Genomic DNA, 13,902 nt, shown 5'->3' with positions numbered 1-13,902 from the left:
TACCCTGTGTGGTTCATTCAAGGTGAGAAGTAATATAGCTGCCAGTCAATAGAAAATGAATTCCTGATCAACATACAATGATAAAAAGGTAAAGAATGACGTCCTAGCTATTGTACATTCTACCCAAACCCAGCCACCTAATCATATTGCTCTCTGTTTTTGTCATCCTTTGCAGGAGAAGCCAACTCGAGGTTCACCAAGCGTCGCCTCCGTCGAGATGCTGTCCTAGAGGACATGGGATGGGAGACAGTGGACTACTCATTCCTCTCCAACCAGGATGTGTTTTTACTGAGAGACACGCAGGAGGAGGAGGATTCACCCATTGTTCCTGTCAGGAACGACACCAGTTTGTACTCTGACCAGTTGATAGGGTCCAGTGATGTGAGGAGGACGTTACTCAAAGCATCAAGTGGTCCTTTCTGGGTGCAGGAGGAACTCTTTGCATCCTCTGCGGAACCCTTCGATGATCTCAGTGTACAGGCTCATCTCCTGCTCAAGGAGATCTCACCGTTTGCCAGCAGCATCGATGTTCTCTTCAGTATCAAGACAGAGAGTTTGTTCGCTGGCAGCAGTGAGGAGCATGGGGGTGGTAAAGGTGTCCAGCCATGCTTTCGGGCGATGGCGCAGTTTGGGGATGAGGAATCAGATGCGGTTTGTTCACCAGTTGGGGACTCTGGGTTCTGCATCGCCAAGGTGCCTATCCTGTTTTCTTGGTATGAACACAGCAAGGTAGAAACAGTAGATGGCATTCAAGTCACCTACACTATCTTCCCTGCCAGGACTTCTGGGAGCTGTGATCCACAGCAGGGCAACTCTGCCTCAGGCACAGGGGAAGAGGAAGGGGCGAGCCCAGTGGCCACGCCCTATGAGGTTGGTAGTGTCACACTCCTCTCTTGGGATGGTAAGATGGACTTGGTGGAGGATGACCCCTTCGTCAAGATGTACATTCCTGGAAGACGTCTGGGTATCAGAGAACACTTCGTCATCCCAATCACTATCAACAGGAAGTATCTTGATGGAGTCTGTACTGTCAAGTGAGTATTGAAACTTTCCATGTGACACTAATAATGTACCACTACACAGCTTGCATTGAACAGTGAACTTTCTTTGTGGGATAGAACAATAACTTCCTCAAGTAGGTAGCAAGAAAAGAGAGTTGTAACTTTCAGCAAAATGGAAGATATTACTTTATACTTCCACCAGAATTTTCTGGTCTTTGACTCATTCCTATAGTAGTGTAAGACCAACGAGAGAACCTTTTGAATTTTATTAAATGATTCTCAAACCTTTCCTCATCACTTACAAATAACATGCTGCATTACAGTGTGTTCACATTCCTTAATTCCCTTCTACCGTCTACACATTCCCTTGAAAAAAAAGAAGAAACTAAATGAAGAAAATTGAAAAAATGACAGCATTTTGAAAGAAATAGCAATGGAAATGATTAGACTTTGTAGGTCTGTTTTATGTCACAAAATTACAAACTGCTTCTCCGGTTAGGTATGTGAACTAAACAACAGAAGAGAGACCAAGAGGTTTTTACCTACATACAGGTATTCCTTGTGTATCCAACTTCTGTGGATATCCTGTATAGGCCTATGTGTGCCTTTGATAGTTGTATACTGTAGATTCTCATGTAAATTCCTTGTGTATTTACCTTTTGTGGATACTTTGTGTTGATGCAATAGTGTACATGTATCCTATATAAAGATACCTTTAGACATCTTGGGTTGGTATAGCTTGTCGTTGCCTGCATCTACCAGCTCCACACATTCTTTTGTCGCTATTCTCTTATCAGGTGGACATACGTCTGGCTGTTTGCTTGGTCGCTGATAGCCAGTTGACCTTTGTCTGTTCTGACACATATTTCTCTGAGACAATGCGTCATAAAAATCCTGTGTCTCTCCCCTTCGCCCCAAACACAGCTCCAAAAAGCTCCTTTTTCTTCTCTACCGACCAATGTAAACAAAAGTCGGGAAGATGTATTCTTACCTTGCCAAAATCCTAGCTCTACATGGCAACATAGCTATCAAATAGAGATTATGACTTTGCGGGATAGCCTATTAGTCTCGAAGTTTGTTGATTTTAGCCCTAAATGTAACCTACATGAAAAATTTTAAGACATTTGCCTAGGTCTGTTTGTTCAGTGTAACATGCTGAATAAGGGAGCCTAACTGCAGGTTTACATCGGTAAAGTTCAGTTGTGCCATGGTTGACTCAAAAATATTTTGCAGACAAAAATACACCACTTCCAGTTTTGGAAATCAACGGAGAACTATTGAGTGAGGGGGTTTCACCATTATTGAAATTTCTTTCATCTTTTCTGATATAATTTTTAAATCCATGTTGTTATTTTTAGATGAGCAGTCTTCATTTACCATCAAGATGCAAATTGACACATTTTCCATGAATGACTTGTTGATATGGCTTCCACTGTAAAACCATTGTTTTTTGGGCACATTCCATTTTTTCATTACATTTACAGTTGCTAAGCAACAACTGGCATGAGTGCAAAATCCCTCCTCAGAAGTAAAGTTGTTGTTGTTGTTTTTTCAAACTTGGCAGTTACAGATTTTTTGCTAGTGTAAATGCCCACTGCCCGGCTCGCCAATTTTTTTCAAGTCTTTGGTCACATGATGTCTGCCTGTGGTGTGGGGGGGGGGGGGATCTCCTGCCCCCCTGTCTACAACACTGATCTCTATTAACTCGTTGAGGACGAGTCCCCGAGTATGCTCGGGCAAGTGTCTATGGGAAATGTGGGTTGTAGCAAAACCAGTCCATCCTCAACAGGTTAAGAAGCACATGCATCAGTAGCCTCCGCTCAAAGACAGTGACAAGTTGCTCAGTGCACACAATTTCCCAAAACAAAAATGCAAAACACCAAGGTTAACATTCTGGTATTTCTTATGCATATATATATATATGCATTTCCCGCCCAAAAACTGGTAAGTTTTTGTTGTTTCTGGCAGTGAAAATGGTACATAAATGCTCCTAAAGGTCATGTTGTGTGTGTTACTTTCACTGGACAGCTTGTGATTTGAAACTACGAGGAAACCTGATCCATGCTAGCATCACCTTACCTCCACCACCCTCATCTATAAGTTTTAGCATCCTGGATCATGAAATCTGATTGTTTGTCGGCAATGCTTGAGAAGTCTTCAGTCATTGTCATTGTGTCTGTCTGTCTGTCTGGTATTGATATTAACTTGTGTTCTGGTCTTCTACCTACTGATCTGTCTGAGTAATATATTTCTCTCTTTTTCTCTATCTCTTCTTTCTCTCAAATATGCTAGCTTTACATTCTGCCATATTTTAACAACAGGGAATTTTCTAGTCCGTCTCTGTGTTCCTTTGTACCTTACCGTTATTGCTTTTGTAACATTAATGCAAAATTAGCTGAGCTCTAGACAAAGGGGAGAAGCGGTGCGTAGGGAGAGAGAAAAAAAAAGAGGGGACTCTGGCTCTAATGGAATAAACATGTCGTCCTCTGTAAACCCAATCAAAATTGGTGGATGGCGGCCCAACCTGAGTCAGGCGGTGGCTTCTCATATCGGACGAGGCAGTTTGCCGAGCGGAGACATGAAAGCCCGCCGCGGCACAACGCAAAATTGAGTCATGCACGTGAGGCAATCAGCCCTGCATACTTGTGTTTGAAGCAGGCGGCAGGATAGAGAGAACGAGAGATAGAGAGAACGAGAGATGGCGGGAGAGAGAAGTGATCTATTCGAGGTGCTCTTCTGGAGGGATACGATCCAGTGAGTTTAGAAACATAAGGACAAGGTCGGGATGGGGTGGGGTGGATACAGCCTCATGTTCAGTCAAACATAACGAAAACTGGCACAGCTGTATACAGTCAGGCTATTCTTCCTCCTCTTCCATGTTCACTTGCATGTCCAGCGGAACAAAAGATGTTTGACTGCATCTTACCAGTCAGCTGGTAAAGATGCATTTAATACCAAGAGGATGGGTGGATGTTGGGGTGAGGATGGGATGGGGTGGGGATGGAGGGGAGAGAAACATAATGACCCTGTAGCTGGAAAGATAGACAGGATACGGAGGAGCATAGTTCTAAAATTAGATCAACATTGGAAGATATACACCACTGTTGCCAGGTGCAGTATGCAGATAGCATACTAACACAACACACATATCATGTGCATGATAAATAGAAGGTTACAACCTTGATATATTGGTGTGATTATGATAGAACATTTGGAGATGCATGTTGGTCATTCCATTGTGTGCTGCTTGGCTAAAAAAAAAAGAAAACATGGCAATAAAACATGTTATATAGGGGTAATTGAACCAGCCACACAAAAATGACAGCTGTCTGTGATGTGCTTCGCTGAAGACCCAATTACACAAACTTCCACCAAAGGTTTATGACAATGGAAAGGTTCCCTCATAAATATGTTTAGGCAATGTGGTTGAAATACAGAATGGGAAGAGGGAGCATAATGTGTAGGCCAACAGCTGTACCTCATAAGTTTTCTAACATACAGGGAATGCAGGTGAAGATACTTGTAAACATCAATATTTTATGAGGAGTGTGCAGAAAAGGATTGAATTAGTGGTCATTAAAATAGACCAGCCACAAAATTATCAATTTGATTAATAAGCTGCTAGTATTAGTATCATTTCATTCTTATTTGTAGTAAAGGGATTGCATTATATCATGTAACAGATATAATACACATTATTTATTGGTATGCGAAACAATACTTGTTCATTTGGAAGAATAGTGAGATTTAAGATTCTATCAGAAGTTACTTTTTGTAATGGTCAGATCTTTTATGTTTAGTCATGTAGAGAAAAGGCCAAACTCTGTCTGTAATATTATGCCAATGTTTATGTGCAAGCCAATAGCATGTGTTGGTTAGGGGAGACTCTCTCACACAAGAGCAGTGCAGTGGGGAATAAGAGAGAAAGTCAAGTGCAACAGTATTACCAGCATCTCTCTCCCTGCCTGGAGTAGTATTAACTTTTAATCTCTCAAATATCTGAAGGTTACAGCAGCATTTCAGACGTTGTTAAAGGCTTTGGTAGTGACTGTAATTGTGCCAAATTATTGGCGTTGTTAGCGAGATATACGCCTGATAACTAATACACCTGGCTTCCCGAATTAAAGGCGTCTGTTAATCCAGTTACCAGCACAGAGTGCGCCACGGAGACGAGTGACAGTAATTAACGTTCTCGCGCCTTTAGCGCGGCTAGAAGCCAGCTGCGGCGCTTCTATGTCGCGACCAAAAAAAGCTCTAGGGTACAAGAGATGCCAGGATAAGATAGCACACTATTCCATAGGCTGTAGGGGAAAGATGATGGAGACTGAAAAAAAAAAGAAGGAAAAAAGAATAAAGAATAAACTTGACGGTAAATAGGTACACAGATAAGGCTCAAAATTGACATGCAATAAAAGCACTATTGTGCTCTTGCCACCACAAAGCCGAGAACATATTGAGTCCATGATCATTTGTGCGGCGCGATAAACAGTTTCATTTGAAAACGCAGCCAATGCGACCACGACATGCCTGGCTAGGCAGTCGGCTCGTAAAGATGTGAGAATGAGATTGTTGCCTTTGTTAATTTATCGCTTGTGAGGAAATAATGGCAATAAGTGATCATAACAATGGGGAGAGGGAAAAAAAGATGGCGGCGTGGATGAATCAACCTTGGCAGGAACTCTCCCAGATTGGTTAGATTGAGGTATTCATGTGGTAGATAAATATCTTGTGGAAACTCTAGAAAGAAGGGGGAGACTGAGGGGTATAGATCCAAACAATCTACACCCATCAGACCAGCGGTCTCACACATCCTGTGCATCCTTGATTTCAAAGTGTTCCCCTCCTGTTTTTTGAATCTCAAGCAGCATTTATTGAGGGAGCCAATCCCAAGTTTGGTGATTTTATCAGTATTCTCTGAATGCAAATTGTTTTCAAATGGCTTCAGATATGGGTAAATGACTCCAAGGGTCTAATAAAAGCATTCTTTGTTTAGTGTATCAAATGCCGATAAAAATTCTCTATAGAACCAAGCACTAATGCTATGGCTGCGGCATTTGATTTTAATCAGTTGATTGAAGCTAGAATCTCAAACATCACTGGCAAAATAATCACACACACCTTTTTGGAATCTCTTTAGAGATTTCTGAAGAATCATCTCATAATACAGACCTTCTATTTGATGGCAACAACTAAAGCAGATTTTGATTTTTTTTTCAGCAGTGCAAAGCTTTGGTTGAAATAAAATTTTCATCTACCCTTACTGGTACTTTTCACCATTGGGATTCGGCATTGGCATTTCGGGATATCACATTTGATGCATATGTGTAGGTCAGTTGTATCACAAAACATCCTACTATATAAACATTTTGCCATAAAGCCTAAAATGTGTTAAGGAAATGTCACTATTTTTCTCAATAAACCATAGCTGTAGACGGTTTAATCGAGAAACATTTCCATCATAACTAATGTTCACATTTTGTTTATTTAACAATACGTATCATTGATCATACTGATTCAAATTTTTGCATTGGTTGTTTCTATCCCTAACTCACATTTTTATAGAACTATTTTGAAGCACTAAAGCTGGGTTTTTGTTTCATCTGCTAATGGTAAATTATGCCTTTAAATAGTTCCTAGACTTGACTGAAGTGGGGGGAAGTGTTAACTATACATGAAGTATCTATGAGAATCATTTTTGGTTTTATTACCATTGATAATGCTTTTACTAAAATACTGTCTGACAGTGATACTCTGGGTTATATCTGCTAGTAAAATGTAGACAAAATGACAAGCAACGTTGATATGGATATATGGGACTAGGACCATGCAAGTAGTCACTGTGATGGATGAAAACAGCAATATTGTTCAAAACCATTCCTCCTGTTTCTCCACACTTGTATTATCTGAGTGCTTTTTTAGTTGTTTTTTTCTCTCCATGAAATTTCCAAAATGAAAAGAACATGCTATTACATACATATTTCTGAATTTTATTTGACTTGGTATACAGTTATAACAATTTAGGGGGAGTTACAGAAAAAATCATTGGCTCCAAATTTGCTGCATTTCTCAATTAGCTGCAATATCTAATTTCTGTATGTATACCCAACATCACAGCAGGCAATGCTTATAAATAACTAGCAGTAATCATGAATAAAACAACTACTAACAAATCAGAACATTAAAGGCATAATTTACCATTTGCAGATGAAACAAAACCAAGCATTAGTGCTTTAAAATAGTTCTAAAATGTGAGTTAGGGATAGAAACAACCACTGTAAAAATTTGAATGCGTATAATCGATGGTAAGTGTTGTTAAATACACAAAATGTGAACAATAGTTATAATAAAAATGTTTCCAGACTAAACCGTCTACAGTTACGGTTTATTGAGAAAAACACTGATATCTCCTTATATTTTAGGCTTTATTGTGGAAATTTTGTATGGGAGGGTGTTTTGTGGTACAACAGACCTACACATATGCATGAAAGGCGATATCTTGAACATTTTTCACATCACTGCTCCCAAAGGTAAACTGGACCTTTAATACAATTGCTAACAGTAAATCCTGTGAGTTATAATGCCAATTCCATACATATTAATTGTGAATTTGTTGTTATTAGCAGCAATCATAATGCCTTGTTAATTTAGACATAACTTTGGCACACAGCATTGTGTATGCATTGTACTAGCAATTACCACTTCTGAAGCAGAGAATTATTTTTAGACAAATTTACTTTGGGTATTCTCCATTTGCAAGAGTAAAAAGCCAACACTTTATACATCAATGAGGTGAGCAACCTATACGAGAGTGACCTCCAATGAGAAAGTAAAATGGATCTGTGAGACATTGAAGACAAAGGGATAAATAATCAGAAAGTTATCAGTGTCAGTGTGAGCAAGTCATGTGACAGAACAGCATAGCCCCCCCCCCCCACACACACACACACAACCAAAGAATAAAGAAAACAAACAAAAAACAGCAACTTGTCTCTATCACATGTAGTGATGCAGCAATGTGTGTATAGAGCAGATGCTCATCTCTTATCTTCACCAAAGCCATTATCACTATCATTGCTATTTTTATTGTGTTGTCCATAACGAATGATTGATATTGCTGTTCCGGAAATGGGTTTCATGGGCATTTTTAAAAGATTGATTGTCTTCTGACAAAAACAATTTAGAAAATAAAGGCTGTGGATATTCATCAGCGTTGCCTTGAATGCAGTGGTTCAGTGGACCATCCAAAGTCAAGCCAATTGACAAACAGCCATTATGATATTAATATGATTGATATTAGTGTGAAAAGGCATATCAGGTGTGAGAGAGTGACAAAACTCTTTACAAATTCATGACTTTAGAAAGTTTTATTATGTGTCCTTCATATAAAAATGTCCATGATATTCTAGTGGATCTGGGGTCTGATCTTTTCTAGGTTTTTGAGGCCATCTTATCTCAGGGTTTGGCCTTGCTTCCTGCTTGTTGCCTTGTTACCTCCGCCAAGGAATGGGGAGGTTAAGTGATCATTGGCGTTGGTTTGTCTGTTTGCAAAATAGCTCAAAAAGTTGTATACGGATTAAAATGAAACTTACATAAAAGGTTGAAATTGACACCAGGAACACCTCGTTCAATTTAGGTAGTGATCTGGGAATTTTTATGGATTTTTGAAGGATTTTTCCTCTTTTTAGCATATAAGGTGAACGAACTTGGGGTTCAAGCTGCGTATACTGGAGGTTTACATACGTGCACTAAAGCGCACACTCTACTTGGGCAAGGCACCGTGCATTGACATGTAAATGCTTCTATTTTGGGATATTGCATGCGTGTAAGGGTGGAAATGAGTTGCTGGCTTGGCAGGCGTCTGTGCTGTCCGAGTGCTTTTCTATTTGGTTTGTTTTCTGTAAAACCAGAAATTTTTTGCATACATGAAACCTTCACAAGTTTTTGCAAGGGGCCAAGATTTGCAAAAGTAAAATGCACGTAGAAGTAATTGTTCGCACAATGCATTGAATGCTAGTGGCAGTTTGTGGCTGCATTTATCTAAAAAATTTTCTGAGGCAGAATCACGATCCTAAACGCGTTTGAGGCATTTTCAGGGGTTAAATGAACGCAACCATGTTTTCAAACACGTTTAGAAACGCCGTTTTGAAACGCCTTTTAAAGGGCATTTTGAAACACGTTTGAGACCACGATCGCCGTTCTGTGAGCAGATGAACGCAATGCCGTATTGAAACGCGTTTATATAAAAATTTCAAGGTCAAATTTCAGCTGTTTCCGGCTGTGCTCTCTGCCCATTATTTGTGTGTGACTGAGGAGGCATGTTTGGTGGTATGCAGTTGACCTTTACTTCCCGGGTCAAACGGCGCAAAGCAGCTGCGCAGCGACACCACTCAAATCGCGATTGTAGAATGGTTAGATAAACGCGGCTCCCCGAGAATCGCGTTTCAAACCATGTTTGCAAACACCGTTCCAAACGCGTTTTGAAACGTGATTCTCTCTCTCAAGTTAGATAAACGCAGCCTGTGACAGTTTCATGCGGCAAAATATTATGTGGGCTTCAATTCGTGAAAACTTCATGCCACAATTGTTTCTGGTTTCGCAGTATTTATAATGTTGCAATGTTGATTTAAAAAGTTATGAACAGATTGTAATGAAAGTTTTAGGATATGTTTGTCATGATAAAAGGAAGAGGTAATCAGTTTGTGGTATTGATCAGGCCCCTGATAGTGATTTGAATCTAGGAATATTTTTATGTACAGTTCCGTGGATTTTGTGAACCAATGTCCTTGGTAGAATTTTGAGCTCTTCAAGTGCTTCTACTTTTGAATGCATCAATGCCAGTCTCATGAAAAATTTGTTTCGCTTGCACAGACCTTGAATAAATGGTGTAAAACCCAAATGCCAAGCTAGCTTATTGGATGTGTGTCTTGCTATGATGCCATTTTACAGAGGCAAAAACCAACAATTTACCATCTAAGCTGCATTTAGATTCAATTTGCCTCTGAAATGATAAATTGAGGAATCTAATTTAGATGAGAGGATTGTTTGGGCGTGATAAACTTGCGGTAGCTTCAGGGGTAATATCACGCTCTCCCTCTCTCTCTCCTTTTTCATATATCTCATTATTTTTACCCTTTTTTGGTCCTCGATAGATTTGCAACTTTCGTAGTTTCTCCCTTGTTTGATTTGCAGTGTGAGCTCCCCGTGGTGTGGGAGCTCTCTGTGTGGGCTCAATGATACGATGTAGAAACTGTTGCAATTTACGTTGTAACGAATCTCGCATACTCAACAAATATTGCCAATTTGCGTGCGGCATGGGGTCCAATGAGAGCATCATCACGGAGCTGGAGCTGAGGGGGGGGGGGGTTTGAAGGGAGAGAGGGGAGAAGGAATAGCAAATGAAAAGCAACAGCAATGACGGGGGGATGAATTGGCCACCAGATTCAAGTTATGAGAGAAAACTGCAACGTGATTTCAAGCATGGTACAAACTGTGGAGGTATTTGTGTGCTTTTATTCAGCGTCAAGCCTCCTGTTGCACAACTTTGTCTCCTCATCATGTGGCTAGCGCTAAAAGACTTCAAGTTGATGATTCATGCCAGACCTTCAGAGTATCAATGCTATAGAAAATATTGCATTTATGAGGTGCCTCTTCTCTGCAGGTAGTTACCATTTCGATTGGATTTACTGTCCTTCAAACAATGATTTTGAGCAGAATAGTTCAGTGAAAATCATTTGAGGGTGGGGGATCAAAGCTGAGGCCAGAACGTGATACAGTCAAGCAATTTAAAAACAAGTTAGGGCTCATTAAGTGGGCAGGGGGCATGTTTGTCAGTGTAACAACTGCGCCGATTGTGACCGACGAGCGACTGCAGCCACAAATTCCCAGAGAGAATTAACCCCCGGTGGCATGTTTCCAACTCATCGAAAATTTGTGAAAACAGCTTCTTTCAAATTTCCTCCCACCCCCCCCCCCCCCCCACACACACACACACACAAACATACATACACTCGCACACGTAAAGATAACATGCATATCTTTTTCTCACATTTTATTTTTTGGTACGCTCCATCTGTCCCCTTTTTCTTTCTCCCCTTTGTAATGGCACCTATTATTGCAGGGTCTCTCAATTCTAACAAATATAACGTAAAATGATGATTCAAATGACACAGACCTGATGATGCTGATTATGATCATGATAACAATTTCTATGATTTGAGGTATCACTTGAGATCAAAGTGCCCCATTTTAACTATGACAAAACAAATATTTGTTTTTCACATGCTTCTGAATACTCTTCTGGTTCTGTAGGTTTTTTTTGTTATAGTTTTCTTTTATGATTTTGAAAACATACAGTGAATGTATTTTATATTGCTGATATATAAAGCTCATGTGTGTTACATTCAACTTTAGTTACAACTATAAACCAGTGTTCAGCGGAAACTTTTCACTTTGCTTTCAAAATTTTACAAATATGTTGGGACGTGATATCTGCCTAGTTATAGATTTCTTAGAATATGATGGTTTGTATGATGTATTTTAGTTAAGCTGTGCTAGCTGTTGCCTTTCCTCAGATATTTGTCACTTCGTCAGTTAGCAGCATTTTTGGTATACAAGAAATGAAAAATGATCACTCATTTTTTTTCACTCTTCGAAATTTAACATTAGATTTCATAATCTAAAACAGGGATGAAAAAATAGACCTAGAGATTAGAATGTTGCATAGAGGGAGGAGGTATAGTTATATTCACAGGCTACCAAAGGGAGAATATACAAGTTTATTGGCTTTCACAGAGCCCCAAATGTTTATTTCTGAAACCAATCAAATTGAGTCATCATATTTTATTAAGGAAAGTGATGATATCTAGCTGTTCCGGCTCTGGTCCAATCATAACAAATTCTTGAAGCTGTTTCCTTCTGAAGCTATCTTGTTTTTCTTTCACTCAGTCTATCTGTCAAATTGAAGACGTTATTTTTTGGTGAATTCTTTTATTCCTTCAAGCAAAATGATTGATGTGTTCGATGGAAGAGTTCTGTGTGTTCAGTCATTGATTACTGGATGTTTTTATGTTGTTTTGCTTCAATTTTGTTTTTACTGTGACTCAGCTTTCTCTGGGCAGAATGATTGTATCATAAGTGCGTCAGTGGAGCTGTGAAATTGGATGTATTGTATGAAATCGTATTGCATCAAAAACCACTCGCACACACATTGCCTCTCTCTTTCTTCTCTTGCCTTTTCTTTGTTTATGATGACTTTCAATAGTGATGCCTCCTTTCAACCCCAAAAGTACACTATGAAATTCTTCTTTCATGAAGTATTTAGCCCACATAACAAAACCAAAAGGAGTTATACCAAACTCAAACATCCTATGTCATTAGGATCACTTGATAAACTTGTTCATGTGGTAAATAAGTGTGTGAAAAAAGGGGAAATTTCCTTGTAACAAGTATCATTAACTGATTTTCTACTCTTGTGTATTTGTCCCTTTCATAAAAAAGGAAACAACAACCAAAAACAATGGAAACTGTTTATGTGTGATGCTTGTGATAGTTGGAAAGTCAGCCATTTTCTCAATTCTGGAACCCACTCAGGGCCCCAGCAGGGTACCGCCAGGCCTGTAATGCGGGCTAGCAGGTGCAGTGAGGGGGCCTGCTGCGCCCCAAACCCAGCCCCACCCATCTCCCTACCGGTCTCTGTGGAAAGTCAAACTTGACTCCTTCCTGGTTCACTGTTACTGTCCTGTCACAATGTAGCAAGATGACTTGCTGGGTGTCAAGTGGAATAGTGTAACCTGTCAGAAAGTGTCCCCCAGGGCAACCAGATCCCTCTGGAAGAGAATACAGTCAAGGTATCAAATAACTGCCTTGGCTTATCTGTTCTGTCTTTGTCAAGTTTGTGTCTATTGTACAGACAGAGATAGGTATGAATCATATAGCGCAGTCAGAGAAGTATTAATGATAAGTATAGTTTGAAAAGAAATACAGAGAAGAATGAGAAACAGTGAACTGGAAAGAATTTTGTCGGATGATGGGGGAAATGTGAGCAAATAAACCATCTGCCTATCCCCCACCCCCATCCACATGCCCACCCACATTTCACGTAGCACCCTACATTTTTTTTTTCTTTAATGAGAACTTAATGTCAATGTAAGGACACTAATCTTCCTTGCACCGTACGCTAGCTTTGCCTTTCATGTCTGCTGCAAAGTACAAAAGTTTATGGGATTCACAATTTGTTAATGCCTTGCCCCTTTGATCTCTTGCCGTAGTCTGAAAGAGATCCTTTTCTTCTCTCGTGGAAATCAATTATGCGGTTGTTCCCTCACCGAGGGGATGTATGAAGTGTTCTCGCAATGTTTGTGATCTCAAGTGAGAATTTGTCTCTGAATCCATGTGCGTTTTGGCGGGTCATTAAGAGGCGAGGTCAGACATGAACTTTTCTACACCTGTGACTCCTCACCAAGTGTCTGGTCTTCCTGATGACTCGTTAAAGGTTGCATCCATCCTTGTCGAGCCTGGGGAAAGCTTACAGACAGTGATATCAGTGTTACGTACCAGGATGTCCTCTCAAAGGGTTTAAAGCTTTGTAGGGTGGGATAATGGCCTCTCTGCTCCAAACATTTAGGGTATATAAAAATTCTGTCGTTCAAAATTGCCTCCCATTGTTTGATTTTTGGAAATTGCGTAAAAATAACTTGCTTAAAGCTATATTTGCTCAGAAGTACCAGCAGAGGATTGTTGCTGTCTTCTTGAATGCAAAGTGCTGTTCGCTAAAGCTTTGGTCTGTGAAAATACAGCTTTCTTGTGAGAACTTTCCAGCCTGCACACACTGTATGAAAGCATTATGGTATGAAAAAATAGTTTGACCAAATCACCCTGTGATATCCGCAGCTGAACATGAGCT

General features: G+C 39.9%; 1 protein-coding gene across 2 annotated transcripts in view; it reads left to right on the top strand.

Moving 5' to 3' along the window:
* The window catches only part of LOC139736405 (transmembrane protein 132D-like), a 78,565-nt gene that overhangs the window by 32,445 nt on the left and 32,218 nt on the right, over positions 1-13,902 (top strand). For both annotated transcript variants that reach the window (XM_071647156.1, XM_071647157.1), the window contains exon 2: positions 176-1,034. In XM_071647156.1, the coding sequence (XP_071503257.1) occupies positions 176-1,034 (859 nt within the window). The remainder of the gene's footprint in view (positions 1-175; positions 1,035-13,902) is intronic.

Source organism: Diadema antillarum, unplaced genomic scaffold (assembly GCF_040938485.1).
Source record: "Diadema antillarum isolate AM-2024a unplaced genomic scaffold, OU_Dant_1.0 seq00000644_RagTag, whole genome shotgun sequence".
Lineage (NCBI taxonomy): Eukaryota > Metazoa > Echinodermata > Echinoidea > Diadematoida > Diadematidae > Diadema > Diadema antillarum.
The sequence above is the reverse complement of the archived record's forward strand: the minus strand, read 5'-3'. Positions and strand labels throughout refer to the sequence as shown.